This window comes from Elgaria multicarinata, chromosome 16 (genome assembly GCF_023053635.1).
Source record: "Elgaria multicarinata webbii isolate HBS135686 ecotype San Diego chromosome 16, rElgMul1.1.pri, whole genome shotgun sequence".
NCBI classification, from domain to species: Eukaryota; Metazoa; Chordata; class Lepidosauria; order Squamata; family Anguidae; genus Elgaria; species Elgaria multicarinata.
Window position 1 is genome coordinate 16,289,949 of NC_086186.1, and position 27,392 is coordinate 16,317,340.

At 41.6% G+C, this 27,392-nt stretch overlaps 1 protein-coding gene across 1 annotated transcript; it reads right to left on the reverse strand.

Moving 5' to 3' along the window:
* SLC27A2 (solute carrier family 27 member 2) lies at positions 1-26,823 on the reverse strand. Its single transcript, XM_063142578.1, has 10 exons — positions 26,346-26,823; positions 18,802-19,011; positions 17,616-17,774; positions 16,168-16,292; positions 8,980-9,174; positions 6,383-6,473; positions 4,742-4,940; positions 3,862-3,959; positions 1,270-1,400; positions 1-184 (listed from the first exon to the last, which is right to left on the reverse strand). Exons 1-10 carry the CDS (start codon positions 26,821-26,823, stop codon positions 8-10), a joined length of 1,863 nt encoding a protein of 620 aa, XP_062998648.1. The 3' UTR covers positions 1-7.
* Positions 26,824-27,392: the final 569 nt, after the last annotated feature.

Here is a 27,392-nt window from a genome sequence, read left to right on the forward strand (position 1 = left end):
GGGTGCATTATAGTTTCAGGCTGTTGCTACATATTGAGTTATAGGTGTCCTCAGTCAGAGGTATATATGTCTTTCCTTTGTCATTCAGGAAATACAGGGTGTCTTTGATAGCTGCTGGGCTGAATCCTTCTTGTACTAGCTGCACTTTACGGTATTTAAATGTTCCTGTGATCTCAATGGCATCCTACAACAACAAGGAAATACAACACACAATGCTGCAAGATGCAAATTGCAATGTAATATACCGAAAACCTGTAAGAGTAGTCCCTTACCTAGTCACCTGTGTTGAGTAAGAATTGCCTGTAGGTGACTAAGAAGGGACATTTTTGTAAACTGGAAGAGATTTGTAGTTTTCCTGCTTTCATGCCACCGATGAGTCACAAATAAATAACATAACAAGTGTTTGATTAGGCAGGCTATTAAACATTTTGATGGGATTGTAACATCCATTGACTTATTTGAGAGGCTGTTATACACTCTTGTAGTGCAACAAAAAAAGTAAGCAATTTGTTGCTTTCTGAAAATATATTGTAACTTGAGGGCAATAGTCATTTTTCTGGAGAGGAGGAGGATTATGTACGCCACCTTGGGTTCCTTGGAGGAAAAAAGGTGGGATATAAATGTAATAAATTGGTCCAACAACATCTGGAGGGCCACAAATTTCCCACCTTTGGTGTACAAAAAGCTGAGCCACTGGTCAGACTTTCTATGTTCTTACTAAGATGTAAGACACACGGTATTCAGGGGAGCTTACTCCTAAGTAAATCTATATAAGATTGCAGCCTTAGGTTGTCAGGCTTCTTGCATAAATTTCAAATTCTGTGCGTGATCAGCTATCTGCAGCAGAATCAGAGCAAGTCAACAATGGCTGGGTTCACATAACATGCTAACCCACACTCAGTAGTTGAGTGCTGGTTGTTGATCTGTGGGTTGTTCTTGTGTTGTCTGAATGCAGGGTGGCTTGTTAATCATGCAGAATGGTTTGCAAATCATCCTGAACAACTCAACAACAATCCATGGGTTCTCAAGGTGGCTTCTGTGAGAAAAATAAGCCACACTGCATGGTTAACAATCCACTCTGTGGGAAAGGCATTGTGTTCACACAACACAATAACCCACGATATGACAACAAACTATGGTTCATTGATAACTCACATTCAACCACTGAATGTGGGTTGCCTTCAGGAAAATTGGAATTCTCATTTCTAAGAAAAAACAAACATCTAAACCTGTCCACTGATGAAGGAGGCACTTGGGAAGCATACGTACCTGAATCCTCACAAACCGAGGCCTTGCATAAACTGGCAGGTAATCTGCAACATGCTTATAGAGTATTTCCCCATTAAATTCACTGCCGTCTGTTAGCCGAATGGATGCCATTCCTATCCTGCCTTCATGACCTGCAAGAGAGTTGTTATTAATAATATTTGTTTCTCTAAATTGTTTCTCAGCAACTGGTTGGGTGATTATAAGTATTTCTTATTGTTGCATTTTTCAACTGTGTTTTTAATGGATTTGTTTTATGTTATTTCATTAAGATTTTGTTTTTAAATTTATTTATGTATTGCATTTTGATACTGCCCAATAGCTGAAGCTCTGGGTGGTTCACAAAAGTTAAAAGTTTTAATTTGCATTATTGTCACCTGTTTTGGAGGGCTATAAATTTAATCAATTAATGAAATAAAAATAAAATACACAAAAAATCTGGAAAAATCCCAATGGGCTACTACAAACTCTTCTTAAATTTATTTGTTTATTTGCGTATTACATTTTTATATCACCCAATAGCTGGAGCTGTCTGGGGTTGTTACCATCGCAGGCATTAACATATGCAAAAGCATCATTGTGAGAACTTAGCTGCATACTTTTGTTAAGAGCCAGACTTCTGTACCTTTTGCTTTTTGCAAAAGAACACCTGGCATAGAATATGTTTACTCAAAGCTTTTGTGGCTTGGATGTAATCTTTGGTCTTCACATTTTAATATGCAGGATCAGCTTAATCCTTAGTGCACAGCACTGAAAGCCAGATACCAAATATATATAATCCATCTAAAAGAAAACACATTCTGAGATTGCCTATGGACAAAACAGTGAAGGGTTACCAGCAATTATTACTTGACCCCTCCACCAAAGACCAGTTTGTAATTAGGCATTTAACTCTCCTACTTAGTTTTATACTTCCACTGGGATCTGGGCTACGTTACCCGTATACTGTAAAATAATCTGAGAAGAGGATAAGGAACCTTGGACTATCACACAGTTCAATTGCTAGTGAAATCTTTCCCCTGCCAATTATGGGTGTTTGCATCTTCAACAGGGTAGGTGAAAACAAAGAAAAGCCGCTTTAGACATACACCATAATCATGAAATCTGTTGATGGCAGAAAGGAAAACACAGCAACAAACTCTAATTGTTTTCCATTTCCCCACTTTTAAAAGTATTATTATTATTATTATTATTATTATTATTATTATTAATTTATATAGTACCATCAATGTACATGGTGCTGTACAGAGTAAAACAATAAATAGCAAGACCCTGCCACATAGGCTTACATTCTAATAAAATCATAATAAAACAATAAGGAGGGGAAGAGAATGCACCAAACAGGCAGTATAAAAGTCAAAAAATATGGAACGCTTCACGAATTTGCGTGTCAAGTACTGCATTTATTGAAAACATTCAAAGTTATCATATTTAAAAAAACCTCAATATGCACAATTATATAAATATAATGCTTGTCACTGATTAGAGTCTTTTCTTTTTCACAATAACAAAAAAGGATGTAGCAAAAAATAATAATAATCCTATGCACACATGCCTGGGAGTACATCCACTGAACTCAGTGCAACTCCTTCTGAGTAGACATGCATCCATCAATAAAAGTTTCTAGTAAATTACCATTTCAATTCTTCCAAAAGATCCTCTTCTATTGTTTAGGAAAAGGAAAGGAACCTCTCATGCAAGCACTTGAGTCATTGCCGACTCCTAGAGGGACGCCTGCTTCCACTAATGTTTTCTTGGCAGATTTTGTAGCGAAGTGGTTTGCCATTGCCTTCCCCAGTCGCAGTTACCTTTTCCCCAGCTAGCTGGGTACTCATTTTACCAACCTTGGGAGGATGGAAGTCTTAGTCAACCTGACCTGGCTGCCTGAGAACCAGCTTCCTCTGGGATTGAATTTAGGCCGTGGGGAGAGTTTCGGCTGCAGTAACTGCTGTTCAATTTTAAGATTTCATAATAATTTAACCTTCATTCTCTGAAATACAAGCTACTAATAATTGACTAAGCCTTGTTTTATCAGTTATTGGAATCTCTTTTTCTTTCAGAACTGAGTTTTGGGATCAGCTATTAGTAGACTGGCAGAACAATTCTACTGGTAGGGACAGGGAGTTCCAAAGGCTGAGGAATGTGTCCTATACAAAGCCCTGCCACGCTTCTGCTAGTAGTGTGAAAGGAAGGGAGGAATGGCATCCATCTTTACTCCTCCTTTCTTGTCTTGGAGACATCTCTTGACCAGATATAAAAGACGACAGGGGTCCTGCAGCTTTAACTGTTGTGATGAAGAGGGAATTTCACCAGGTGCTGCATGCATACTAATAACACCTGCTGAAATCCCCCTTTCAATACAACTGTTAAAGATACAGGAGCCCTGTCCTCCTTTTCATTTAATCACCCTATTTTTAGGACTGTACATTTTTTTTCTGTACTGCACATTTTGTATATGGTCATACATTTTAAAAAGCCTTGGGGGGAGGAAGTGCAGCAGGCACTGTGATGGAAAGAAGGTCATTCTTGCTCTCTCGTTCTCTTTCATGAAGCTATGAAGCTGTCAACTTAGATATTGAAATGTTTATACTTTACCTGGCACAGATACACCATACACGTTGGCTTCCTGAATAAAGTCTACAAGTCCTAAAATATCTGCAACTTCAGTTGTAGACACATTTTCTCCTTTCCATCTGGGAGAAAAAGAGGCCATTTTTTAAAAAAAACCAGAACAAGTAACACACTGTAAAAAAGACATAGGCATCTGTTCTGGGGCCATGGGCACATTTGGTGATTTGAAAAACTGTCCTGAGCACAATCATAATGGCTAGCCATGGCTAGTCACAAATGATAAGTAACTTGCCCAAAAGACTGAGTACAAGACTGAGTATTGCGCTCCAATAGACTAAAAATTCCTTTGAACTCAAAATTTTCAGGGCCAATAGTTCACAGAAGGCAAACTGGGGTCAGCCATGCACGGAGTGAAAGTTTCCTGGTTCTAACCTTGGTAGCTCCTGACACAATAATAACAAGCCACTTTCAAGGCCATTGAGTATATGGCTTGAGTATGTGGCTTGACTTGAAATATGCACACTCATCTCTGGACTACTGCACCACTGAGGATTTGCATGTTGCAATGCAGCTTTTACATATCAGATAGCCCAGTCCAAATTGGCATTATCCTTTCAAACAGAATATTCTTCAATGGAAGAAGCTCACATATTCAGCTGTAAGTCAACAAGAGAGATTGCTGCACAGCCCCATGATGAGACAAATACATTCATTAAGGGCAGGGTTGTTTAATCTCTCATCCCAAGACCCAAGTTCAACCTCTCTCAGCCCAACCTAACTCATGGGGTTGTTGTTAAGTTAAAAGGAGAGGAGGAGAATTGTGTACATTGCCTTGGGTTCTTTGGAAGGAAAAAGGCAGGTTATAAATGTAATAAATGAATAAATAAAATATAAACCAACATACCGGAATGTGTCTCCGACTCGGTCATGGAAGTAAATAAAGTTGTCATGGTCAATCATTAAAAGATCACCACTGTTGAAATATAAATCCCCTTTGTGGAAGACATCTCTTAGTTTTTTCTTTTCCGTCTGGCTCTTTGCTCCCACATATCCACTAAATGGAACAAACCGTGTGATTTTGCAAATCAAGAGCCCCACTTCACCTAAAAACAACAACAAAAAACCAAGCAAAAATTTCAATAAACTCTTCGTGTTACTGGAAATTGATGTCTGAAAATGCTATAGGGCTTAATTAAAAACCCTCAATAACCTGTTTATAGAAATACAGTGACAATACTGTGTATCACAGAATTCCTAGTAGTTTCTTACCAAAGTTAGTAATATAGTTCCTGGCTGAAGACTCAGTCTTCATTCTTAATATGCAAAATCAGAATAAATTGGATATAAGCAGTGGTGTAGTGGGAGTGGGGGAACATGTGTGTGGCTACAGCTCTGGGACTATTTTCAGAGCAGAAGCAGTAAAGTCATCTTCTGGGAGTACCAGGATAATTGATGGACCTCATTCCTCTGGCCAGTGAATGAGGAGAAAATGCAGCTTTCAAGTCTCACTATTTTTTGTGACAAATTAGCATGCAGGAAATCAGTGAATAAGCGATATAATCAAGCAGAGGCCGTGTATTCTTTTCTTTGATGGGGGTCCTACTTTATGTTAGCAGTTTAAACAGAAGGACTCATTTGCAAGATTTTTTTCATTTCTAATTAAAGGTTACATTCCAGCGGAGTAATAATCTTTTGTTGAAGGTCAATGCAGGGCCAGCTCTAGCATTAGGCAGAGTAAAACAATTGCTTCAAGTGGCAGATGCTGGGGGAAGAGCATCTGCCCCCTGGTCTTTCTTCCTTTTTGGACCTGTGTGTACCAAACAACTTGTCTTGCACTTGCTAAATTAGCCTACAGTTTTCTGTTGAGGTAGAGGACCACATCTTACTGTCAGTGTTTAACTAAGGCCTTAGTTAACCTAAGGTTTATCCCAGGATTGTCCCGGGATCGTCCCTTCCTGCTCCCGGGATATCCTGTGTGTCATTTACATGAACAAGGATGACCCCGGGACGATCCCGGGATAAACCTTAGGTCTAGCTAAGGCCTACGATTCAACTGCCAGTCCAGTCATCTTCTGTATGTGGAATGTGTATGTATGCACGCCGTCTTGTCCTCAGTATCAAACAACAAAGTGTATTATGTAGGCCTTGGATCGGTGGGTTTTTTTTACACACTGAAGCCATGCAATCAAAAGTAAGCATCATTCATTTCAATGGACTTTACTCCATTGAACTGTGCTGATCCCAAATACATTGTGTACTGTTGCTGTTTGGGTGTTTGTGTGCATGTATGTATGCACATGTACGTGTATATTTTATACATCACACTCACATAAACTGTTGCAACGAGTTCCTAATTTGCTTAATAGACATTAGCTTGCATGTTCTTGGGGTCTTTTGAGTGGGCTGTACTATATTATAATAATTGTATCATCATCATCATCATCATCATCATCAACAACAACAACAAAAGCTAAAACATCAGTTCAAAGCAGCATTGTCTGGCATTGCATTTTAATGAAATATAACAGAAATACAGCGGATGTACCTTTGGGAACTTTTATACAGTAGCCATTCTCATCTCGGACAGGTTCATCTTTCTCTACATCATATTTAATCAGTTCGAAGCGCATTACTTTCTAATGAAAAAGTATAATTGTTGACATATAAAATATGTTTTTTACATGCAGATTTGAATACATTTTATAAAAGAAGAAGGTTTTATAATCTCCATAGACATACCCATTGGTATGGATAGTGATTTGGACTTGTAAAGTGTCTATCAAAATTACTATAGTTTCTATTTTAAGAGAAAATGCCAAAAGACACAGCACCAGTGTAGGTAATCCCATGTCCATCATATATGCTTGCACACATTGATGGGTGCATGTTCCTCTCTCCAGACCTGCTGGGTTAAGGGAAGGAATTGATCCTATCTCCCACTGGAGTTATGCCATTCATCCTCCACTCCCATTGCTATCTAACCCTACCCCACAATATGCTTTGTTCAAGGAATACAAGAGTAGTATGCCAAGAATTTCTTTTACAGTTCAAGAAAATGAAGGTTGCATTCTGGCTTCAAAGAAGAGATAACTACATTGCCATGAAAACCCATCTCCCAACAACCACCCATGTTCAGCAAAAAGGCTGTTCCTTATTTCCATGAAAGCTTGAAAGAATATGAGCAACCTAAATAAGGAACTGGTGTTTATACACCCCGCGCTCCAAAATAAGCTTTATGACATAACAAAATAAGTATATGACATGTACTTATTCCAAAATAAGTACATGTCATATACTGCTATGATTGGGGGGACTCTCCCTGTCAAAATCCATAATAATTCCTTCCAATCAAAACTGTTGTTTTCGAAAGTCACTCTTTAATACATCATGAACCCAGATGACAATTGCAAATAACTAACTGGAGCATGTGCATCCCAAACTAACCTTTAGGCCATCCTCTGGTCATGGAGGAATATGGCATGGGCTTGTTTTGAGGTGCAGCAAGGGCAAATATAGTTCAATTCCTTATTAAATTTACTGAATGACCTCTGTTTTGAACTTTCATGCAACTATGGCCATAGCTGGACCTAAGGTTTATCCCTGGATCGTCCAGGGGTCAAACCTGTTCATCTAGGTGACACACAGGGGATCCATTGCTCAGGCAGGGGTGAACCCTGGATGATCCCAGGATAAACCTTAGGTTTAGCTGTGGCCTAAGGTTATGTCTTAACAGGTCTTTGAAATGTTTGACTATGGCCCCATTCAGACAACACGCTAAACCATGCTGCTTAACCACAAAATAGTTAACAGAATGCATTCCATTAACCATTTTGTGGTTAGGCAGCATGGTTTAGCGTGTTGTCTGAACGGGCCTATGTCTTATTTGTTTATGGTTTTCATTCCCTGATATTTTTTGTAAACTGCCTTGGTTGGCTTCAGAAAGGCAGTACACAAACACAATAAATAAATAAATAGGAACCAGGAACTAAACTGCCCAGAAAGCTTTGGCTACTGAATGGTATAGAAATGGTGATGATGATGATGATGATGATGATAGCAGCAGCCAGCCTTGATGTTTGTTTGTTTATTTATTTATTTATTATGTTTATATACCACCCCATAGCCGAAGCTCTCTGGGTGATTTACAAAAGTTAAAAACAGTGAACATTAAAAAGTATACAAAATTTTAAAACATCAAAAACATAAAAACAACAGTATAAAAACAACAGTATCCATTTAAAAACAAAAGTTCTGGGGTCCATTAAAAAAACAAATTTAGTGTTGTTAAATGCTGTTAAATGCCTGGGAGAAGAGAAAAGTCTTGATCTGTTCAGTAAGGGGCTGGGATCTAAGAAAGGGAGAAAGTAATCTGATTTACATTTTAATGCTTGCTAACCTAGTTCATTCTTCCCAAACCAATATGCAAAATGAATACATTTTGCATATTGTATACATTTTGCATATGAATACATTTTGCATATGAATACATTTTGCATATTGTTAAGTTTCAATATTCACATTTTTCTGAAGTTTGTAATGTAGTTGTTCAATCTTTTTTTTAAAGCATGCAAATATTAGGAGAAAGTATGCACAAAATGCATATTAAGGAAAATTGATTGCAAAATATGTGTATATTAGGAGAAATTGTATATAAAAATACATTTATCAGGAGACATGTGCAAGAAAATGCCTACAAATTTTTATGTGGACTTTTAAAAATAATAATGTTAAACTGATGTGGAAACTAGACAAACAAGCTTAAAGTCAGCAAAATGAGAAACTAAACAGAACTGAAATTGACAAATTCTTCCATCTCTACTGGGATCACACAAGCCAAATTAGGATCAGCAGGAAGATGATTATTATTATTATTATTATTATTATTATTATTATTATTATTATTTATCTTTGCTTGCCTATGTTTCCCTACGCATCCCTGACTTTTAACTTCTGGAGATCTGGAGGATGAGGTCTGAATGGGAACTCTGGGACACACTAACTACAATTTTTTAGAAAGCACTATGGAAAGTATTCTCCAAGGGAAAGCAGGGTCAGTGACTGGGCACAATCAGGCACCAGAAAAATCATGACTATCCTTGGTAAATAGGAACTACTGGAACACATGTCATCCATTGCCATTACCTTTTGCAAGCAGTTTAATCTTCCCACAGCTCCAATTTTTCCAGTATAGTTCACAAAGCTAACATTGCCTTCAGTTGAAGCATAAAACTCAAAAATACGTATGTCTCCAAACCTTCTGATGAATTCCCTCCAAACGTCAGCCCTTAAGCCATTACCCAAGGCAATTCTTACTCTATGATTCCGATCATTGTCTTTCTGGAAAGAAAGAAGTCACAATTCCAGAAGGTCATAAAAGGGAGAGCGTGATCTAGAGATAAAATCTTTTAGTATTTCATGTATGCAGAAACAATCCTTGCTGAATTAAGCCTGAAACCGCAAGGTAGAGGCGGAGCTAAAGGCTGGTATCTTCTTATTTAAGCCTAAGTCTTGCTCTGACCTTCCTTGAAGTAACATACATATAGACAACCTTGTCTGGCTTCTAGCAGCACCTCTACTTGGTGCTCTCCATGGTGCTGACCCCTTTTTGCCTTGCTTCCTGAGAAACCTGACCACTGCTCATGATGTATCCTTAGCAGAACCTTGCAACCCAAGCAACGTCTTACAACAAGTTTTTGCCTAGGATGGGGATAGTGAAGAAATGCTTCAGTTGCTTAATTTCTGCTGCTATTAAGGGATTTGGAGCAGGCGGAAGAAGAAGAAAAAGTTGTAATTAGCACACTCCTGTATTCTGCATGGGAAGCCAGCTATACATACTACACAGAGTATACTGATGTCACACCAGCACTTTAGGGCTTTTGCACTGGTCACTTTAGGGTGGAGGGCTTTTCAACTGAAACTCGCACCATATGCTTATATTGCAGGAATTGAAATGTTGAGATACTGGCTCCATTTGCACATCACTTTATTCACTCCTCTCAGTCATGCAGGGGCAGGAAAGGGAAGAGAGTTCACGAGCATGAGGCTCGCTATGGCTTATGGACACCACACTATAATTAAGCATATTTACTGTGACCTTCAAACATGGCCATTTAATTCTTTCCTGAACCACAGCCATTTATTTAAACATGGTCTGACTCTTCTAGCCCAAAGAATAACAAGTGAAACTCCAAAAGATTAATTAGTTTCCATGTATTCCCACCTAAATTTGGCCAAGAGTCTTTTGCATCCATCTTAGCTACTCAGTAAGCACTTCCTTTATGGTTTGACTTATCACTGAGGTCTCCAACCTTGTGTCCAAGGGTGCCAATGTGCCCCATGGATATCTCTCTTGGTACCCACCAAGTCCCCTGATCCTCTGGATTTTTATTTTATTTTTTAAGATTTGTTTTAATTAAAAATAACAACAGAGGCTGGCATGCTGCAAAGTGAAGGGCTGCCCTCCACTGCCATCTTTATTTGGGTTCCAAAGAGTGGTTTTGTGTTTTGGAGCTTAGACCTCACCTCTTTCTTGTACTTAGGTTCGTTGACAAATTACCTCTTTTTTAAAAAGTCTACTAGTTTATCTTCTGGGAAATGGATGTTTTATGATTGGCCTTATCCAAGGATGGCAACCATTTTGTGAATGGGCAATCCCCCTACCATGGAAGCCATTTTTTTTAGTGCCCATGACATTCTCAAAAATCCAAATGTGCCCACTGATCCAAAAAGGTAGGGAAACCATGATGTATCCCATTGATCGCTCCCCATGTCCTCCCCAAATCTCAAGAAGCAATAAAGAGTTATCCCATTTTATCCCCATACCAATCCTGTGAGATAGGTTAGCTTAAGAAATCATGATTTGCCTGACACCACCCAACCAGCTTCATGGCTCTGCAGAAAATTTGAATGCAAGCCTTTTCTAGTCTATCTCAGGAGTTCAAACCTTCTATCCACTTGAAACCACATTGGCTGGCCTTTTGTCCTTCCTAGATTATCCCTTTGCTTTGCTTGTTGATTATGGAGCTCTGAGATTTATTTTTCCACTAAGAAAAGCTTCTCTAGGGGCAAAGCTATTATTAAGCTCCAGATCTGCTGTTCTTCCTTTTGTTATTCATTCATCTGTTTCTATTCAAGTTAAGGAGATGATGCACAATAAATGTAGCAAAGGCTAGATCTGACCTACAACTAAAAGCAAAGGGAAGCACGTCACCAGAAATAATAGACCTGTAACAGAGAGAGTGGAACATGTTGACCTAAAGGTTGTATGGCCTGTGTTTCTGCAAATATATACAAACATGCAAGCACCTTGACCATAAACAGCCTGACTACAAAAGCATTAAGTGGAAACTGCTATTGTCATGGCTGTGTAACTAGAAAACATATGGGATAGTTTTCTGGATAGCCGCTTTACAACCTCTTGCAGGGGTACCAGAACAAGTGAGGCAAAGATTGCTACTCTATGTGCAGAATTCAGGGCTGTTCCAGGACATGTTGCTACCTGAAGTTAAGGACAACACGGCATTCTCCCACCCTTCCACACAGAGAAGCCAACCAGAATGGCAGTTTGAACTTACATCAACACTAGCGATGAGAAAATTTACTCATCACAATAACTGAGGGCAGCTGTCTAGCTTAGGACAGGCTGCATGGCACACACAGCTGACTGTCACATACATGTGTGTGTGTGTGTGTGTGTGTGTATACACATGCATGCTGGGTGGGTGGGGTGTGGGTAACTCTCTTTCTACAGCCAATTCCCTAATCCAAGACCATTTTCTTTCCCAGCATGCCTTATATCTAGTCCTGCAGCCCTGCTGGGAGAGGAGAACTGAAGTAAAACATGATCTGTAGGAACCCTTGCAGGGAAATATCAGCAGGCATGGAAGGGTTAAGTATCCCTTCCCCATAACTGTCTTCTGTAAAAGCTCCCCCCACCCCTCCAGGCTCCAAGCCATCTCATTATGAAACAAACATAGGGCTGGGAACTCCACATTTGTTCATTAAAAGTGTAGTTCTGCTCTGAGAAATTCACACCTACTCGATCCAGATATGGTACCAGGTCAACCGATATGCTGCATTTGAGAAGTTAGCATGCATGAATACTTCTTAAGGTGCCAATTTTTATATTTATGTCAAAACAATAGTTCCTGTTTCTTTGATGGAAATGAAGCTGCATGTTCTCCTTCCACCTTAATTTAAAGATCAGTTATACATCCATACTGCTAAAGAGTTTAACAGCTGCAGGAAAAGCACTTTGCATCTCTAAATGCTGCCCTGTTTTATATTACCCCATCATTATCGCAACTATGCTTTGATTGGCTTTATTCTCACTCAGCTCGGATGCTCATTCTTCCATTTATGTAACTGAGCCTACCACTTCGACAATAATCTGTGGTGATGCTCACAACTTCATTAATTAAAAGAACTTGATGTCTGATTAGCTGGCACAAAGTTTACAGCTTATTATAACTCTTTGCTTGGCTATTTTCTCTTGATGAAAATGGGCAAAGTTTTCCTCCAGTCACAGCTGAAAATCCTTGCTCACGCATTATATTCTCTGGGTATTCTAGGACTGGGGGAGGCAGAAGATAGATCTCTAGACGTTTTGGACTTCAACTCCCAGAAGCCAATGCCAGCACAGCCAATGTTCAGAAATACTGGGAGTTGGTCCAAAATACCTGGAGATGGAAGGCTATAACAGCATGGGAAAAAGGAGGGTAAGGGGAGACATGATAGAAGTGTACAAAATTATGCATTTTATGGAGAATGTCGATAGACATTTTTCTCCCTCTCCTATAATACTAAAAACCAGAGTAATTCCCTGAAGCTGATCGGTCAGAGATTCAAGACAGGTAAAGGAAGTACTTTTAAATTATGGAATTCACTACCACAAGATATGGTGATGGACACCAATTTGGATGGCTTTAAAAGGGGGTTGGATAAATTCCTGGAGGAGAAGACTACTAGTCCTGATGGCTATGTGCTACTTCTAGTATCAGAGGCAGTAAGCCTATATACACCAGTTCCTGGGGAACATAGGTGGGAGGGTGCACTTTCTGCACAAAGTGCAGAACTGGATGGACCCAGCATGGTTTTTCTTATGTTTTTATGTAAGTATGTATGTATTATTGCATTTATATCCTGCCTTTTTTCCTCCAAGGAACCCAAGGCAGTGTACCTAATCCTCCTCCTCTTCATTTTATCCTCACAACAACCACCCTGTGAGGTGGGTTGGGCTGAGAGTCTGTGACTGGCCCAAAGTCACTCAATGGGTGGGGACTAGAACCAGGATCTCCTGACTCCCAGTCTGATACTTTAGCCACTACACCATACTGGCTCTTAGGTCAAGTCACAGCACAAAAAGTATTATCTGCAAGTACACAGTGATCAAATGCTAGGGACAGCAAAAAAGGCTTTAACACTTTCACCAATGATAGTCATGTGACTCAAGGTCTAAAGTTCCATGACTCTAGAGGTGCTTCCGGACAGATAGCATTTGTGCCATCAATGAAAAAACATTATGCAGCTATTCCATCTTTTTCTTGTCCATGTATTTTTTCTATGGGAAGAAAAAAGGTAGACGAAGCAGTGAGAAAAAACAGTAGAGTTATAAATGGAAGATGACATCATTGGACCCCACACCTCAATTAAATTCCATGTATGAGCAAGGAGATTGCAAGGTAAAAGCCTTGTCTGGAAGCTTCCTTGAAGAAACAGTCCCTAAAGACTTTTTCTCAGAGGGTTACTGAACCATTTGTTTCTGTTTGGTTTGCAGCCAAATAGACTGAAGCAGGTGTAAACTTCCACTGTTCAATTTAATTGCATATTAATTGGAAAATTTAATGTTCAATTAGCACCACCCCTAAGGAGGGTTCATCTAAATAAGGAAGTGTTCAGCCCATGTTTTCTAAGTCATAATCAAATGAAATCTGTATTACAGTCACAGACGAACATAAATTGATTCTTTTATATGATCCCATCTCTGATCTATATAAAAAAGGCATCAGGATCCCTTTTATTTAAAAAAAGGAGGAGTCCAAGGGCAGTATCCAATGGTACTCGTACACAGAGTAGACTCATTGAAGTGAATGGGCTTTGTCTGGGTACGACCACTATTGGATATTAGAAGATATAATAAATACTAATGTTACTATGTCTGACTTCAATTTAATAATATTATTTACTATATAAAGATAATACTATTTTAGACATTGCATATTAATAAATAGAGGCCTTAGCTAGACCTAAGATTTATCCTGGGATTGTCCCGGGGTCGTCCCTGCCTGCTCCCGGGATATCCTGTGTGTCATTTACATGAACAGGGATGACCCCGGGACGATCTCGGGATAAACCTTAGTTCTAGCTAAGGCCTAAATGATTTGTTTCAATTAAAATATTGAGTCTGTGGACTTTTGACACTGGTTATGCTTTACCCGCTCATCCACTGGGTTGCAAACATGTAAAGTCAAAACCTGATTAGACCACTGAATTAACAAAAGTGATATTTGAGCCCTAATCCAGGCATTACTCATGTGTAAGGTACAGCATGGTGCCACTCAGATATGCTGGACTGTAACTCCCACTGTTCCAAGCCAGCATGGCCATTGGGAGTTGAAGACCAACACATCTAGATGGTACCAAGTTGGGAAAGGATGGATTATAGGAACACATATAAGTAGGATGGGGCCACACACACCAGTACTTCCCCTAATGTCCCCAACCCTCCCATGAAGGGAGCTTCTACTTGCATTTGCTGGAACTTGAGTTGATCTCTTAGCCATTCAGGAATTCAGATAAAGTGTGGTTCCTGGTCCCATGGAGACTTCCACTCACGTTCAGGCAAACACAAGTAGAAGCCACCTTCATGCCTCCTGCTCAGGGGCTTACATGAGTGCAAATTCTGGGGACATATCTAGAGCATACACAGCCCCATGCCCGTTACTTGTGTTACTGTTCCCTATTCAGGCAGTTTGCTTGAAAAGGGCTTTGGAATGCCACATTCCATCTTTCTTGTAATGGAGAATATACAGGGTATTATCAGGACAAAGAGTTGAGCTACTTCCATTGGCATCGCGCCAACAGGTATTCTTACACAGAAGATCCCAGGGAGGCTCACCCAGTGCCGCCATTATGGTCTTCTCAGCACTAGGCAAAGAACTTTTTATTCTTCTGGGCATTTTAAGAACAGCTTTTGATTCTTTTAAATCACTGCAGTCTAATTACTGCTGGTTTTACGTTCTGGGGTGTATTTTATGATTTTATCTTGGTTTTATTATGTGCTGTGCTATTTTATTCATTGTTTATTGGTTACATTTTCTGTTTTTAATTTATTGTGCACCACACAGAGAATTTGAGCTATTGGGTGGTTTAAAAGTATAATTAATTAATTAATTTTCCTGGCAGATTTCAGCCCCTTCTTACAGTGCAAAGTGCAGCTGATGGACTCAAAATGTACATTGATTATTCTTAGACTTAAATTGTTCAGGTTTATTATTTACAGGAATTGTGTGCTTGAGTGCGCAGAACACTTGAATCTAAGCCCATGACAACTGGGTTTAATCCAGACTTGCATAATTTGTGATCCTCCTAGCCAAATGTAGTCCACCTGTCAGGGATTGCTGCCAGCCATTGGGTTAACAAGACCCTTGTTTTTCAATCTTGGACAGAAAGCAAAAAATGGTTTGCTCATAATGCTAAGCCCTGGTATGGGTTATCGAATTCTGGGTTGTTGTGATGTGTGAACATGGCCATGCTAACACACCATAGTTTGTTAACTGTGACCAACCCAGAAATAATATCTCAATAAAATGTTTTTTTTAATTAAAAAACCCACAAAAAACAAACAAACAAAAAAACCAGAATGAGAATCCATTACTTGCTGTTGGGTTGCGAATGAGTTGTTTAAACCATGGGTTCTTGTTATGTTTGAATCCAGAACAGTGGGTTGTTCATGGTTTTTTTCACCAGGACACAGAGGTCGTAGGTAAGAGTGAGGGGAAAACCCAGCAGCTATATATGCCGGTATTACAACATCGCAAAGGCATTTGTGATACAGTGAGAGAGTGGGCCAAGGAGAGGAAAACAAACAATCCAGACATTAAGAAAACAAACCACAGTTTGTTTGATCATCTGTCAGACAAACTCTGTGTAGAGCAACAAACCATGTGTTAAATAAAACCATGGATTAGCTTTAGGTGCGAAACAGGCCAAAAAAAAAAAAAAAAGAGTGCTAGAAGCAGCCTATAAATGAAATTTAAAAATCAGGCATTAATAAAGACAATTCAAACATCTGTAAAAGGAAAAATAAAGTAGGCCAGAGAAAGTCATTACCTTGGGCATATGGCATAAATAACGAAGCACTTCCCCAATGTACTGTATGACAGTGACATTGTATTTTCTACAGTCATCCCAAAACTTGGAAGCAGAAAATTTGGAACGCAATGCTAGAGTAGCACCTATAAGTAAAGGAGAAAGAGAAATTGGATTCTAATAGATTTATACAGAGGGATTTTGCTTTTCTGAACAAGAGCCCATCTACACAATGTACAGGATGACGTCCCAGAATTCTGGTCTGGACTGCTTCAGAATGCAGGAGATGGGTATACTCATTCCTCCAGTTCAATTCCGTATAATGGGTAGATTATAGCTCATAGATGTTCATCTTGTTGCTTCCTGAAAATTGCATTTATACATCAATTGCATTTATATTTCAATTTGGTATGGATCAACACACACCGTCCTAATTTTTTTTGACTCCCCTGGGGGTGGGGGGCAGGACGAGTGAAATGATAGTAAATTTTAAGTGCACACCATGTCAGTTCCTATAGCCAGACCCCCAAGTAGAGTCCCCAAAAGTAGGCACCTGTATTGGCCCATCTCAGCTAAGAGCACAATCCTATGCATGTTTACACAGATGGCTGTGTAAACATGCATAGGATTGTGCCCTAGATGTTGAAGCTAACGTGTCTAAGGGTGAAAACTTGCGTAGGTTTAGATAGAAAAAGGCCCTACAACTCTCAGCATGCCCCAGCCATGTCCCTGCATAGAATTGCTCTGTTAATTGCCCTTTCAAGTCCAAGCAACTCCAAAATATTTTGCATTACAACAGGGAGCAATATATTGTTGCTGGGGAAATTCATTTCCCTCAGCAACTGTGAGGGTAGCAGCTAAGCTGAGCGAAAACAGGGCCGCTTTAGGGTAGGGGGTAGATATCACAATCCCCGTTAATCAAAAAGTCCCAGCCTTCAACCCTGTGAGACCAGGGGCTCATCTACACCAAGCAGGATATTCCACTATGAAAGTGGTATAAAATGGTATATAAAAGGCAGGAGCCACACTACTGCTTTATAGCAGTATTGAAGTGCACTGCAGGATCTACACTACTGCTTTATATGGTACTGAAGTGCACTGACAATTGTTGGGACCCATGATACATCTACCCCAAGCAGAATATAACACTATGAAAGTAGTATATGGTATGTGTCATGGGCCCCAACAGTTGTCAGTACACTTCAATACCGCTATAAAGCAGTAGTGTGGCTTTTATATATCGCTTTCAAAGCACTTTCATAGTGGAATATCCTGCCTGATGTAGATGAGCCCCTGGTCCCATTACAACTTTGGGCGTGACTAGGGGGACTGTCGTGATGAGTGCCTGTACTTCAAAATTTCTCACACCACCACTGGACTCAACTCAGCTTCTATGATCTGCGTGAACGTGCTACAGGAACCTCATTCCAGAACAAAGTAGTATCATTTGTCTCATAAAACTCTCTTACCTTGCATGATGCAGCCATGTAGCCCAAGCAAGAGGGCAGCACTGTGATACAGTGGCAGGGCAGTATAGATAACGTCCTCCGAGGTAATGCCACTGGCCATAGCCAGACCACAAGCTAATAACGTGCGTTCATGGGTAATCAGTGCAGCTTTCGGGAGACCTATGTGAGGACAGCATTGATTAGCTTCCTGTAATACATACTTTTCTTTAAAGGAGAAGAGAAATACAGACAGTATCGTTTGCAGATCTGCTGCAATAGTTTTTACTAATTCTCAGAGAACCCTTTACACAGCAATTCCTCTGCTGTACCAGGAACTCTTGGCAAAACATATATAAATGCCTCCACATTAAAAACAAACAAACTAGCCTGTCAGAGAGAAGGGTCTTGACATGGAAAACCAGGAGGTCAAGGAGAAGTTGTTCACATAAGTACTTTCATGTGAGCTTTGTCAGTTCCCAGAAATCAATGGGAAATTATTTATTATTGCATTTATATCCTGCCTTTTTTCCTCCAAGGAACCCAAAGCAGAGTACATACTGTAATTCTCCTCTCCATTTTATCCTCACAACAACAACCCTGTGAGGTGGATTGGGATGAGAATGTGTGACTGGCCCAAAGTCACCCAGTGGGTTTCCATGGCTGAGTGGGGACTAGAACCCAGATCTCCTGACTCCCAGTCCAACACTTTAGCCATTATAACATGCTTATTCTCAGACTAGTTTCTTACCGAGGTGGTAAACTCATGTCTGAGTTGCAACACTAGACTGCAGGTATGAATTCACATGTTCTTCCATTATATTTCCCACACACAGAAAACAATCGTTTCATGGAGAAGGATTCTAACATGAGATGCTCACTTAATTGCTTCATACAGTATGCCAACCAACTGTTTTGCAAATTGTAAGTTAGTAGACATGTGTAGGAAACTCCTTTTACTCATGATCTTCAAAAAATCCATTGAAGTTTTTGCAAAATAATTAAATTCCATCATAAAATATTTCAAAAATGGGGAATTAAGAAATGAAGGTTTTAATCCTATGCACACTTACCTAGGAATAAGTCTCACTGAACTCAATTGCACTTATAGGTGAGATTACATGCATAAGATTTCACTGTAGATGTTCCTTTATCAGTTGACAGCCTGCTTTTAAACAAATAAATACCTATATACAGATTTTTACTATACCTGTAGTCCCAGAAGTATAAATGTACAGGGCAGGACTTTTAACTGTGACATTTGATCTCCAAGACTCGGGAACGGGCTCATCTGAAGCAGCATCCATTTTGTCCACAAAACTGTCTACTCCCTCTGTGTCGGATGTCCTACTTAAGTAGTAGACTGCCACATTTTCTTCCTTCAGGATGGGCAATATTTCTTCAATGGCGTTTTTTAATTCTTTAAAGAGAAGAGAGGAAATTATGTTGTAATTCCTGAATGTCTGAAGCTGTTCAAAGGTAAGAAATTCATGCTGTGTTGGTGTCACAATTTAGATTAGCTTTCCCAATCTGGTGCCATCCAGATGTTTCAGATTTCAACCCCCACCATTCCTGGCCATTGGCCATGCAGACTGGAGCTGATGGGGACTGAAGTCCAAAACATCTGAAGGGCACCAAGTTGAGGAAAGCTGACTTAGGCAAACTGGATTTTCAACAATGTTGGTTCCCATTGCTTTACAGTTCAATTCCTTTGCATTGTCCATTTGTTCTGGTATTTCCCTCACCCCACTCCATCTTCATATGTTGGGTTGCAACTGCCCTGACTTCTTAGGACAGAATTTAACTGGTTACATTTGAATTTTTAGTCTACCCAATTCCAAAAGACACACAATCAAAACCATTACATACCTTTTACCAATGTTAGTTTTTGCTGTTCACAAAATGCTTGCCCAAATAATACTCATCATTCACCCACCCCCCCCGGATCAGCTCCTAAGACTTATGCACAACTGTTCACTTGCACAATAGTGGAGAAGTACAACCATGCAATGAGTGACTAAAACAAAAAAGCTACAAACCTACATGGAAGATAAACTTTTGGAGAAACACAGCAAGAGGATGAGCAAAGTGGACAGGACGGTCATGTAATAGTTTCCATGGCAGAACAGTATTAACAACATAAGAAGAGCCATGCTGGATCAGACCAAGGGTTCATTTAGTCCAGCACTCCGTTCGCACAGTAGCCAACCAGCTGTCAAACAGGGATCCAGAAGCAGGACATGGTGCAACAGCACCCTCCCTCCTGTGTTCCCCAGCAACTAGTGTACATAGGCTTACTGCCTCTGATACTGGAGGTGGCACATAGCTCTTAGGACCAGGGCCGGCACTACCATTAGGCCAACTAGGCAGCCGCCTAGGGCGCAGACCTCAGAGGGGCACAGTCCTGCTCTTTAAGGGTCACAGTTTTATACAAATTAACTGTTTTAAGAAAAAAACATAATAAAAGGAAAATATAATAGTTCAGAAACTCTTCTTGAACAGCTGAATCGAAGTTGGCAATTTTTTGGGTGTGTGCAAGTAGCTCGCCTTGCCTAGGGCGCAAAATAGTCTGGCACCGCCCCTGCTTAGGACTAGTAGCCATTGTTAGCCTTCTCCTCCAGGAATTTATCCAACTCCTTTTTAAAGCCATCCAAATTGGTGGCCAGTAGTACATATTGCAGAATTCCTGTTCACAATTATTTTTAATTAAGCTATGCACTACAAGGCACATTTCCTATTTTGCTGATGCATTTGGAAAAATAACAATAAAAGTTACATAATGCTTGGACTTCTTTGTCACTAAAAGGACCCACATGAGATTGTTCATTATGAAATGCGACAGCTCCCTACCCCCTCTGTGTATGTGAAGCGACCTGAGCTATTTCCAGTGGGAGGGTGACTCAATATCCATGGGAATTTCCTTGTTCTTTCATGCATCATTTCTTAAAGGATCACATAACGACATGAAAAATGTTTCCGCAGGTTATGTGTGTGCTCCTGCTCCAGCATTCATGAAAGCCTGCCAAGAAGCCACCGTGGGCATTGTTCTCTTTTTGGAAGGCATTTCCAAAGGAGGAGGAACTAATTAATGATATATTGTATCTCATATTGCATCTCACTGGCTAGCGTGATCTACCCAACATATTGGACTAGCAAAATGTGCCTCTGTTAAGTGGTGTTTTAATACCCTAGCTATGTGTAATGGGGAAGACCCATAGCTCAGTTTCAGAAAGCATCATTTTCATGTAGAAGGTCACCTGTTTAATTCCCGACATCCCTATTTTGTCTCGAGGGCAGCAACAACCCAGAAAGTATAATTATTTGATTCATGTTTATTTTATTTATTTATTATGTTTATATCCTGACTTTTCCCCTCTTGCAATAAACCTAACATAGCGTACTTGGTCCTCTTCATTTCCAATACCCCACACTGGCTCTCAAAACATCGGACTGGCTCTCAAATATTGACGTATACTTGGAAGTATACTTTAGATTGTGTACCTGACTGTCATGGTACTTAGTTTTGTAAGCTGCTTTGAAAGCCTTTTTGGCTAAAGACTGTATAGAAGCTGTAAATAGTAGTGGGTGTTCTGAGTCAGTGCCTGGGAATGGTAATGAGGGCCAATAAACTGAGACTCAATCCAGATAAGACTAAAGTACTGTTAGTAGGTGGTACTTCTACCTGCTGAATGATATTCAGCGAGTTCTGGAGTGGGCTGGACTAAATGATCAGGTTTATAGTTTGGGGGTGGTCATGGATCTAGCACTGTCATTGGAATCACAGGTGGCCTCAGTGGCATGAAGCACCTTTTATCAGCTGACGCTGATATACCAACCACAATCCTATCTGGATAGAGATAGCCTAGCTACAGTTATCCATGCTCTGGTAAGCACTCATCTGGATTACTGCAGTGCGTTATTTGTGGGACTGCCTTTGAAAACAGCCTGGAAACTCCAGCTTGTCCAAAAGATGGCAGTGAGTTTGTTAAAGGGGACTGCCCAATGTAATCATATTACACCAGGGTTTTATGGCCTGTATTGGCTGCCAGTCTGTTTGTAGAACCAATTTAAAGTGCTGGTAGTAACTTACAAAGTTCTAAATGGCTTGGGGGCAAGGTTACCTGAAGGATAGCCTCCTTTTGTATATAGCTGCCTGGAACCTATGATTGTCCTCAGGGGACCTTCTCCGGGTACCTCCACTGAATGAGGTGAGATGGTTGGCTACTAAGGAGATAGCCTTTTCACGAATCCAAGGCTGGAGTTAAAATCGCAGGAACAAACATTAACAATCTCAGATATGCAGATGACACCACTTTGATGGCTGAAAGCGAGGAGGAGCTGAGGAGCCTTATGACGAAGGTGAAAGAAGAAAGTGCAAAAGCTGGGTTGCAGTTAAACCTAAAAAAAACCAAGATTATGGCAACCAGCTTGATTGATAACTGGCAAATAGAGGGAGAAAACATGGAGGCAGTGACAGACTTTGTATTTCTGGGTGCAAAGATTACTGCAGACGCTGACTGCAGCCAGGAAATCAGAAGACGTTTACTTCTTGGGAGGAGAGCAATGACAAATCTTGATAAAATAGTTAAGAGCAGAGACACCACACTGACAACAAAGGTCCGCATAGTTAAAGCAATGGTATTCCCCGTAGTAACCTATGGCTGCGAGAGCTGGACCATAAGGAAAGCTAAGCGAAGGAAGATAGATGCTTTTGAACTGTGGTGTTGGAGGAAAATTCTGAGAGTGCCTTGGACTGCAAGAAGATCAAACCAGTCCATACTCCAGGAAATAAAGCCAGACTGCTCACTTGAGGGAATGGTATTAAAGGCAAAACTGAAGTACTTTGGCCACATAATGAGAAGACAGGATACCCTGGAGAAGAGGCTGATGCTAGGGAAAGTGAAAGGCAAAAGGAAGAGGGGCCGACCAAGGGCAAGATGGATGGACGATATTCTGGAGGTGACAGACTTGACCTTGGGGGAGCTAAGGGTGGCAACGGCCGACAGAAAGCTCTGGCGTGGGCTGGTCCATGAAGTCACGAAGAGTCGGAAACGACTGAACGAATAAACAACAAAAACCCCAGTTGTGGAATGGCCTCCTCAGGGAGTCTTACCAGACATTTACATTGTGCTCTTTTTGGTGCCAGTGAAGCTCATGTTGCCTCCCATACACAATATCTTAGTTTTCCCCATTCACTTTTATAGGACGAGGGCGAACTGATCCTTTACATGAAAAAAGGCATCAAATAAACAACAAAAGAACTAGGAAAGTTGAAAAATGTCATAGAACAATCCAACATTTTACTGCATCAGAATGAGTATAGTAGCACAGATTACGGGACAGTGTTTCGTCTTTTTAAATAGCCCCTTTGGTTCAGCTATGACCTCAAATGAATAGGATTAAATAGTATTTTTTCATTGCAAGCAATTGTACTCCTTACAGTGGGTGTCCACAACCTTTTTGGCTTGAAGGCTTCATTTTGCAGTGCTCACTTGCACACTATCCACACACACAAACACATGTGCAAACAATAAGCCTGGGAGATAAGGAAGGGGGTAACTTGCTAGAACTAGCAAGAAAAGCCCTTCTCTTGCACTAAGAAGAGAAAGTTTTCTTTTTGTCTGATCCATGCATAGAGATCAGAGATAAGGAAAGGGCTTTTCTTTCTAGTGCTGAAATTTCTTTCGCAGTGGTGGCAAATGCAGGCGGGGGTTTGGCAGACAGCCACCAATGACTTGGAGCTGCATGCGGCCCACACTTTTTGCATCCCTGCTTTATGGTATGTTCTAAACAGGAGGTCTAATATTTGGGTCCTTGTGACCCAAAGTCAAGAGACTTATTTTTCTGGGCAAAAGAGAACAAAAGGCAGGAGATTCACAATTAGATCTCATAGATGGGCCCATCAGGCAGTGACCTGGAGATTCATATTCTACATTTAAAATTGTGAATGAAGCCAAAGATTAATGGGCTGCAGCATCTCCTACCCATTCCTTCTTTCCAGCCTTCTCCCCAACATCCTTTAGTGCTCCTTGCTACAGGAGACAGGAGTAGTCAGAAGGACTGGGCAGGGGGATCACTTGAGAGTACCTCTGGTTGCTTCAGTTCCTGCTTCCTTGGTGAATTTAACAGTATGGTGCAAATCTCTGGCTTGCAACCTGGCAACCTTGACCCATGGGTGTTGCAGGGTGTGTATGTCCCTCGTTTCCTGCCTACACCAAGCCTTGTCTTTCTGCTCAATTGTTCCCAATATGGAAAGAGTACAGAAACACCACCGCCACTTTTCCTGCTTTTCAAATAGTTTCCCCATAAAAGAGAGAAAAGACAACCCGTAGCCCTGATCTTGAATACATTAATGAGAAATGGTCCCAGGCATTTAAATACAGCTTAGACCTTCATCTTAGCTACCAGAAGGAGGGCTCATAGCTCTACCAATCAAAATACTTTGTGCATCTATTTTGTCTTTTTTCTCCTTAACGTTTTTGTGGTGGTAAGAAAAATACATGAGAGACATGGTGAGAAAAGAAAACACCAAAGGGTTATAAAAGTAAGAAGATGTCACCTGGACGCCCTTGCATAAAATTCTGTATCTGAAGCAGGACAATTGCAGGATAAAAGGCTCATCTGGAACCACCCTGACTCTCCTTAATTTTGTTGTTGTTCTTATCGTTTGTTTTGTTTTGTTGAAACTTACAATTAAAAAAAAGATTTTAATGAAATCCCCTTCATTGAAAATGGAGCATATTTCAAAGTTAAGTGCTTAAGGCTATAGTTCTCCCTTTCAAGAAGTTTATTTTTCAACCTGTGCCTGATCCTGGAAACATAAACTGCAGAACTGGAATCAGGGGCCATAGCTCAGTGGTAGAGCACCAGCTCTGCAGGCAAAAGGTCCCAGGTTCACACCCCAGCATCTCCAGGTATGGTTGGGAAAGTCTGAAAGTTTGGAGAACTGCTGCCAATCAGTATAGACAATACCAAACTAGATGCACCAATGGAAACCTCCTAAGCTCCATAGCTTTAGATCAGCAACAAACAGACCACAAAGTCTTCAGAAGACCTACTGTAGAAAGTGACTCTGTGCTTTCCATGCTGATAGGAAGTGCCCTCTAGTGAATATAATGCTGAGCTTGAAGATCTGGTTTTATACAGGGCATACTTCATTTATGGAACTTATGCCACAAGATTTGGTGATGGCCACTAACTTAGATGGCTTTACATTCATGGATGATAGGCCTATTCAATGACTAGTCATCATGGCTGTATGGTATGGTGAGGATCAGAGACAGGATTTCCATTGCTGGGGGGTGGAGGGTAACAATGCGAAACGTCAATTTATGCACTGTTTCTGCAGCTTGCAGGCTGTGTATGGATCTCAGCTTACTTCTGTGCAGCCCACAGGCTCCATCTAGAGATGTGAAGGCTTTGGGGGGGGGGGGGAAGTAGGGGAAAACCTAGAAATTTTTGAAAGAAATATTTCCCCCCGTATTTTCCAACCTGGGGATGTCACTTTCTCTTCTCCACCCTGAATCTACTGCCAATTTTACTGGGTGACTTGCCAATGCTTGTATTATGCGAGAATAAGGGGAATCCCCCCACCCCCAATTCTCTCTCCACTTTTTCTACCATGTCTAATGTTATCAGTCTTGCCATGGTGAGCGTGCGCGCACACACACACACACACACACACACACAGAGGTTTCCTTTGTCCTTCTATTGGCTCTGGTCAAAATCAGCTTTGGAAAGAATAGAAAGAAACTGACAGAACTTGGAGTGTTTCCAGAAGGACAGCTCCTAATGCTATAAGCAAAAGGTATTGCGCAGCTATTCCACATTTAACTCCTTAATGCATTTTCTATGGTATGAAAAAGTCAGAAGAAATGGCGGGAAAACACATGATGGCTACAAATAAAACACAACAATGTTTGGATCCCCTGTAAAGTTTTGTGAATCAGCCAGAGTGATAGCAAAATAAAAGCCTCATCAGGAAGCACCCCTGTTGACTAGAGGTAAAAATAAAATGAAATATACATACTGTGAACAGCCGTGCCCCCTCTTCCACCATAAAGTTGTTCTATCTTTTGAATGGTGAGAGGTCCTTCATTCCCCCCCCCCCCCCCGTACTTCATTCAAGTAACTCAGGGTAGTGTATAGCAGTGTTCCCCAAACTGGTGCCCTCCAGATGTTTTGGACTTCAACTCCCATCAGCCCCAGCCAGCATGGATAATGGTCAGGAATTCAAAACATCAAGAGGGCAGATTAGGGATTTCCCCCACGTTTCATCCTCTCAGCAATCTTTTTAGGCCGGCCAGAGAGAGAGAGAGAGAGAGAGAGAGAGAGAACATCACCCTGAGATTTGAACCCAGACCTCTCCCCACCAGTGGAGGTTGGTGGTTCTGATTTCGGTGGGGCTATGAAACCACCCTAGGTTTTAATCCAAGCCAACCAGAGCCCTAAAGGAGCTATCCAAAGTGCTGAACCTCGGGTTCAGCACCTCGGACAGCTTCTTTAGAGTTCCGCCTGGTTCTGACAAACCCAGAATGGATTCACAGCGGCACCGAAACCAGGGCTATCAGCCTCCACTGAGCTGGAGCCAATCGGGTTTCCCCTAGGCGCCTTCCCAGCACCCATCTTATGCTCTCAACAACCCCGCGAGGTGGGCCAGGGTGAGCGAGAAGGAGAGCGCCGCTCGCCTGGCCGGCCCCGGGGATCCAAACCCAGACCTCTCCCGCCCTCTGGCTTGCAAAGCGAGCGCCTCACCTGGGTCCGCCAGCAGCACCCCGGCGCCGCTGCACTGGAACGAGCGCACCAAGGAGCTGCCCCTGACGTTGCAGTTGAGGCAGGCCATGGCGCAGCCCAGCTTGGCGCAGCCCAGCCACAGCCACACGTAGGCGGGCGCGTTGCCCAGCACCAGGGCCACCGCGTCGCCCTGCCGCGCGCCCGCGTGCTCGCGCAGCGCCCGCGCCGCCTGGTTGCTGCGCCGCTCCACCTGCTCGTAGGTGTAGACCTCGTCCCCGAAGAGCAGCATGGGCTTCCGCGGCGCCCGGCGGGCTCGCTGGCGGAACACCTCCAGCACGGTGTGCGGCGGGACCCGCGCGCCGTACCTGCGCGCCCGCTGCGCCACGCGCACCAGGTGCACGAAGAAGCTCAGGTCCTGGAAGAAATACGGGCACGCCAGGTTGACCAGCAGCGGCAGGAGCAGCAGCCCCGCCAGCGCCGTAAAGAGGCTCGGGAACATGACCGCCCTGCCCCCCTCCTCCTCCTCCTCCTCCTCCTCCTCCTCGCTCCTCACTGCCTGCCTGAGGCACCTCAGCGGCATACAGGAGCTACCGGGACCCGCTCGCGCCCAGCCAGGGGCGGGGCCTGTCAGGCAGGTATTCCCGCCCTTTCTTTCCCGCCCATTTTCTTGGGGTGTGTTTTTCGTTCTCTTTGCCTCACGCGACGGTTAATCGTTATAGAGGTGTTCAAGGCACAAGAACTGTGACAGGAATTCTTCTTTCTTTTTTTTCTTTTTCAAGCCTAATTAGAGCTAATAGAAAAACTATATAGGTGATACATGGAGCCTGAAGTACGGCTAAGTCTCATTCAGATCAATGGCTTAAACAAAAGGGGCTTCTTTGGCAATCACAGTATTGCCTCCCACCCACCCCCCCACATGGCTAGGGTTTTAGGGAGAGCCTGGATTCCTGTTCGCTACAGAACTGTTTTTATCTGGTTGAGCTTTTTTATTGTATTTTTATATTATGGTTTTATACTGTTGTTTTATATTATGAATGGTTTTAATTTTTGTGAGCCGCCCAGAGAGCT